Raw genomic sequence first — 5,767 nt, forward strand, 5'->3', positions numbered from 1 at the left:
CATAAATAGATGGCATCAAAAGAGCTCTTAACACAACTTTGAGAAACTGTTACTCTATTGAAAAATAGAAATAATTTATTCTCAACTATTAGATATATTTTCCGAATAATAATTCTATAGATTTCTATTAAAAAGAGAGATTTTTGTTTTCACTTCACCCCAAATAAAAGAGAGAAATTTTTTCTAGTTCGTATTTTAACACAACACAATTAAACATGTTTGACTGATGGAGTGTAAGTACATCGTAATTCTTTATGCCATGTTTGGTAGAACAAAATGTAATTACACAATTTATATTTTTAAAATATATATTGATTATTAAATTATCAATATGATCAAAAAAATTTAACCAAGTAACAAAAATTAAAATAAAACCATCATATATAATATATCAATTCAAGAAAGTAGTCAATAATTAAATTACTAATAAAATAATAAGACAAATAAACATTATATGCAATTTTATCTAATTAATCTAGCATTTCATATTCATTTGGTTATTCCTTTTAACATTTAAAATATGCAAAGTTAAAAATAATAGAAAATTTAAAATATAAAATTAATTTAGAGAAAACTTATGCTAAGTTAGAACTTTTTATAATACCTAAATTAAATTAAAATAATATAAAATTTATAATATATAACATTTATAAAAAATATAAAGCATCAAATAATTTTCATAGTGTTTATTATAAATAATATAATTTTTACCATAATTTTAGAAAATAATTTTTTTATAAATAAGTTGACAAAAACTATTTATAACAAAATTATTTTTATAATATCATTTTATTATAACTTTAAATTTTTAAGATTTAAATAACATAAACTTTGGTTATAACTTAATAAAATGCAAAAAAATTATAATATAATTTAATATTTATAATATAACATTAAAAACATTTTACCATAACCATCCCAATTTCCCAAACACTAATATATGTTCATACTTATAATAAAAATTTTATGACATTTACATAAAAACAAATTTTAAAGTTAAATCATATATAAGCATTTGAAAACCATAAGGTAATTAGTTGCCCATAACTACCTATATAATTACTTTAAGTCTCATCATTTCCTTAAAAATTGAAAAATATAATTAAAATGCTTCAAATCATAACATGCCATTTCTATGTAATTACATTATCTTAAAAAATTGTTAAATAATTTTTCAAACACTTTCTTCAAAAATTTGTTATTTTTAATTTAGTATTAAATAATTTTATATTTTCTTATATTAAAATTTTAAATATGAACAGTTTAATTTATTTTAATAATTATTTTTGTATTATCAATCAAATTAAAAACTTCAAAAATGATATTGAAAAATTTGAGTGCATTTAAATTACATAAAAATAAAAACTAATAAAAATAAAACACATGACCACCTCTTAAACATACTAGTGAAAATAAAAATTACACTACTATTATACCAGAAAATAATCTATTTTTAAATAAACATTTTATAAATTTAACATTTTGTATTATAAATTATATTATAAAATTGTATACTAACTTGCCTAATTTCTTATTTAAACCTAATTTTGAATATAATATATTTTTCAAATTTTGTCAAATATCAAGCTACTATTCAAATATGAGCGAATCTACTAACAACCCTTGACAGTTTATTTCTTTATTTATTTTTCTATAAGCCACTTGGCTGTTGGAACTTAGAAGATTAAACGACGTGCCATTATCTCGATACCAAAAATGAAATCTATTGAAATTTATATAATACTGTAACTGCCACGGACACAATGCATGGATTTCTTGGGTGAATTAGTGTACAAGTGTGTTGCCAGTCAAATTGGTGCAAAGAGAAAATGCATCTAGCAAGAGGTCAAATCTCTATCTAAAAGAAAGGAACAATTTTTTTTTAAAGGAGAAAATAGTGAAAATAGATCACTTTTAAGAAAAGAATGCTTCCGAAAATGCAGTCAACCGGAGATAGCAAGTGGTGTGTCATTGGATCAAAAGCTTTAGGAGATTTGTTTTATTGGGGTTTTGCCAGCAACTTCCGAATACCATGATTTCCAGGCTTCCATGTAATGAGAAAAGAGATCCCTTAAAGCTGAAAATATGGCAGCAAATTAGACTTGTATTAGAATCATTAATAATTGCTATTGAATGACAAGGAGCATTTATTCTCTAGGTAAGGAAAATGCCTAAAGAAAATGCAAACATCTGAATTGAGACAAGCCTATGATGCAACTAACAGAAAAGAGATGAACGGGCTAAAAGTATTGACAATGAATGGACGAACCAAAATTGCAAAATATTGACTATAAAATCATATTACATCTTTTTAAATACGTGCTACACTATTGATAAGGAAGAATAAATATTAACCATAACATCATATGGATATATACTCAATCCATAACATCATATTATTAACAAAGCACCATGTGAACTGATAGAGTATAGCTATACTCGCACGTAAATTTAAATATTCGTATGCGTACTAATATTTCTTGGCATTAATAATAGTACTATTAATTAGGGGTGATCATAGGTTGGATTACCCGGCCCGCTCGAAATATGGAAACATTCGGGTAAAAACATAAACCCGAAATATGAGTTTAAATAAAAAAATGAAGCCCGTTTTGTCTTAAATAAAACTTTTTTGGCCTAAGCCCAACCTGACCCAAATTATATATTAAATATATTTTTTTATTTTTAATCAAATATATATTTTATATATATTAAATATATATTTTAATATGAGTCAGGCTGGGCTGAGCTTGAGCTCAACAATTTTTTCTCAAACCAAGCTTGGACAAATTTTTAGGCCCATTTTTTGAGCCCGGCCCAGCCCATCATGATCACCTCTACTATTAATGCAGCCCATTCATTTTAATTTTTATAATGGACAATTAAACTATACAATACCTTGATTGTGATATTGAGGGCGGTAAGTGGAAGCAAGACTCTCCCAATCATGGACTGGCTTAGCATCATTCTCGGAGTTACTAATCTTAGTCAAGTTTACAGGAGCAAAAGGACCAAACTGGTAGCTCTTTGAAGCTTGTTTCGAATCCTCCGAACGGCTTATATCATCCGCAGGCGCCAAGTTTTCGACTTTTTTATGCTTTTGCTGCGACTTGTTGAAATTCTGATCATTTGAAGAATCAACCTTATTCTTCTTGAAACTGACGTTGGTGACATCAGTTCCGAACACCCTTTTCTTAGACTCATTAAGAACCAAGGCATCAGCAGATCCTTTCTCTGATTTTCCTCTTAGCCCCAACCACCTAAATGCTGGTTTCCGGGTATCTACAGTGTGAGTCTGCACACAAATTTATTTAAAATTAGGAAACTTAAAAGCACTTGTAACGTAAATCTTTGACTATAACAACTCCATGGCAGCAGATATTGACGTTTAAACAATTCTAAGCCCTTGTTAGTTTTCTCAGTTAACTATTTACCTTCTCAATAAGATTCATGGAAGACAACACATTTGCAATGTCATACAACCGCCTTACTTTTGCTGTTGAATCATCAAATGAACAACAAATTAGTTAGTCTTTTATCTCTTTGTATTAGTTCCTCAGTTCACAATGAGGGGGAGTAAAAGTTTCGGATTATTACTTCTCATTACTGAGGTATTGTGAGCATTCCCAAGCAACAACTTCGCTGCTTCATCAAGGGAGATCAACTCAGCCTGGCAAGCATTTAGTTAGAAACATCAAAATGATGACCATAACAGAGTAATTCCATGGCAATTCATAGAGAGCAAAGAACAGGGCTCACACTAGAGCAGAGAAAAAGCTTGACAAAATTCTGAGTAAGTAGCCCCAGGGATTTTTCCCTTCGGTTATCTGCAAATATCAGAATATAATCCATAAGATCTCTTCATCAGTTGCATATTAAAACCCATCAGATTTAACTAAAATAAGCGTCTTGAAGATTAATTGTTTACATATCAAATCAGAGCAGACCATTTCTATTGACATAAACAAAACATCATTTTCTTCGGGGAATTTCAGAGAACGAAATTGATATAATTGAAATTTACCAACTTTCACCGATGAGGACTTAAGAATAGAGGTAGATTTTGAAGTCTCAGTCTGGCTCCCAGTGATGGGATTAAAGAAGCCTTCATCCTCTTCATCTTCGTCATCATCATCTGAGACCTGAAACCATTCCAATCACAAGGCCTTTTTGTAAGCAAAAATAAAAGAATAGATGAAAAAAAGGGTTAAATAACCTTTCTGCTTACCTTTGCAATGTTGTGTACATCGAATTTGTTGAAATTGCTACTGAAACCTTCTTCCTGACAAAAAATAAAACCATAGAAGTAAAAGAATCAGTTCAATTTCAAACATCTTTTACAACATTAGACTAAGCAAAACAATGAATGAGGATACTTTGAGCTTACCTTAAGATTTTGTAAAGCCTTAGGAATTGCCCCAAAACCTTTCCATGTATATTTGTTCTTAGCCTTTCTTGTCAGAACCTAAAACCATTAACGTAAAAGAAAAACCCATTTAAATGTAAACCATAAATCAAAATCAGAGAAAATAAAGCAAATATTGGAAAAGAAAATTACCCCAACACTTTCCAAAACATTAACAATATCATAGATCCGCCGTCTCTCAACTCCTTAAAATATCACAAAAGAAAAAAAAAACAAATCTTCAAAAAAATTATTAAAAAACATAAATAAAAAAAGTAAATCTTTGAATTGAAAAGAAAGTACCTAATCTTGCAGCAGCTTCGTCAAGACCAATGAACTCAATGCCATCCTTATTATACATGCTCAAGAAACTGCAACATCAAAATTGAAAAGAAAAAAAAAAAGATTAAATCTTTGAATAGAAAAGAATAAAAAAAAGACTTTAAAGTGAGGGAAAGGGGATTGTGATTTACTTGGAGCAAAGGAGGCCCAGAGATTTCTGCTTGCGACTATACGTGTAATGACGAGAGGAAGATTCGGGAAGAGATGAAGAAGAAGACACCGGCATGTTTACGGTGGAGAGAAATGGAAGGGATTAAAGGAAGTGGAGATGAAGAGGGTGGGCGGAAGTAGGCGCTAAAGAAATGAATAAATAAAAAGAAGGAATTGAGACTTGAGTAAAGGGTTGGGTTGGCGGGGTGAGAAATTTTGAAAAAGAGGGAGGGTTCTTTATTTTTTTTCGTTGATTCGGAATCGAAGGGATGGGAATTTAAAATTTTGAATTATGGATTTGGGGTAAGCGGGAATTTTAACTCTGTTATAACGTCTATGGTAACAAATTTGCACGCTCCAATCCCGTAATCATATCACATATGACGCGCTTCTCTTTGGTTTTTGGTTTAATTGTACCAACAGTCATCTAATTATGTATAAGTTTTTGTTTTGGTCACCCAATTAAAAAAGTTCCAATTTACTCACTATTGTTTTTGAAATTATATTTTTGTTACCCAACCATTAATAATAAATTTAGTCCTTAACTTCTATACATTCTGCCAATTCAATCATGATTCTATATAAAGATTATAAAAATCAAAATTCTTTTAAAAATTTAGAAAATTCTAAAATAATATATAGAAATTGCAATTTTCAAAATTAGAAAATCAAAATTCTTTTAAAAAATTAGAAAATTCTAAAATAATATGTTCTCCAAGCTTATTTTTCTATTCAACTTATCTATCAAATTTTAGTTAAGGTGATTATCACTTTATCACTTGCTAGGCTTTTCTGTTCATTTGTTGAGTATTCATACAAGTCATTAAAATCTTTAATATCATTTTTGGGTTATGCACACTTTTCATCAAA

General features: G+C 28.9%; 1 protein-coding gene across 1 annotated transcript; it reads right to left on the minus strand.

The window, feature by feature from the left end:
• Positions 1-1,708: 1,708 nt before the first annotated feature.
• On the minus strand, positions 1,709-5,130 carry LOC105791108 (E2F transcription factor-like E2FE). The gene is made up of 11 exons (XM_012619018.2): positions 4,879-5,130; positions 4,709-4,776; positions 4,559-4,611; positions 4,388-4,465; positions 4,229-4,282; positions 4,025-4,142; positions 3,760-3,827; positions 3,598-3,670; positions 3,435-3,496; positions 2,899-3,295; positions 1,709-2,077 (listed from the first exon to the last, which is right to left on the minus strand). Exons 1-11 carry the CDS (start codon positions 4,971-4,973, stop codon positions 1,986-1,988), a joined length of 1,158 nt encoding a protein of 385 aa, XP_012474472.1. The 5' UTR covers positions 4,974-5,130; the 3' UTR covers positions 1,709-1,985.
• Positions 5,131-5,767: the final 637 nt, after the last annotated feature.

Source organism: Gossypium raimondii, chromosome 8 (assembly GCF_025698545.1).
Source record: "Gossypium raimondii isolate GPD5lz chromosome 8, ASM2569854v1, whole genome shotgun sequence".
Classification (NCBI taxonomy): domain Eukaryota; kingdom Viridiplantae; phylum Streptophyta; class Magnoliopsida; order Malvales; family Malvaceae; genus Gossypium; species Gossypium raimondii.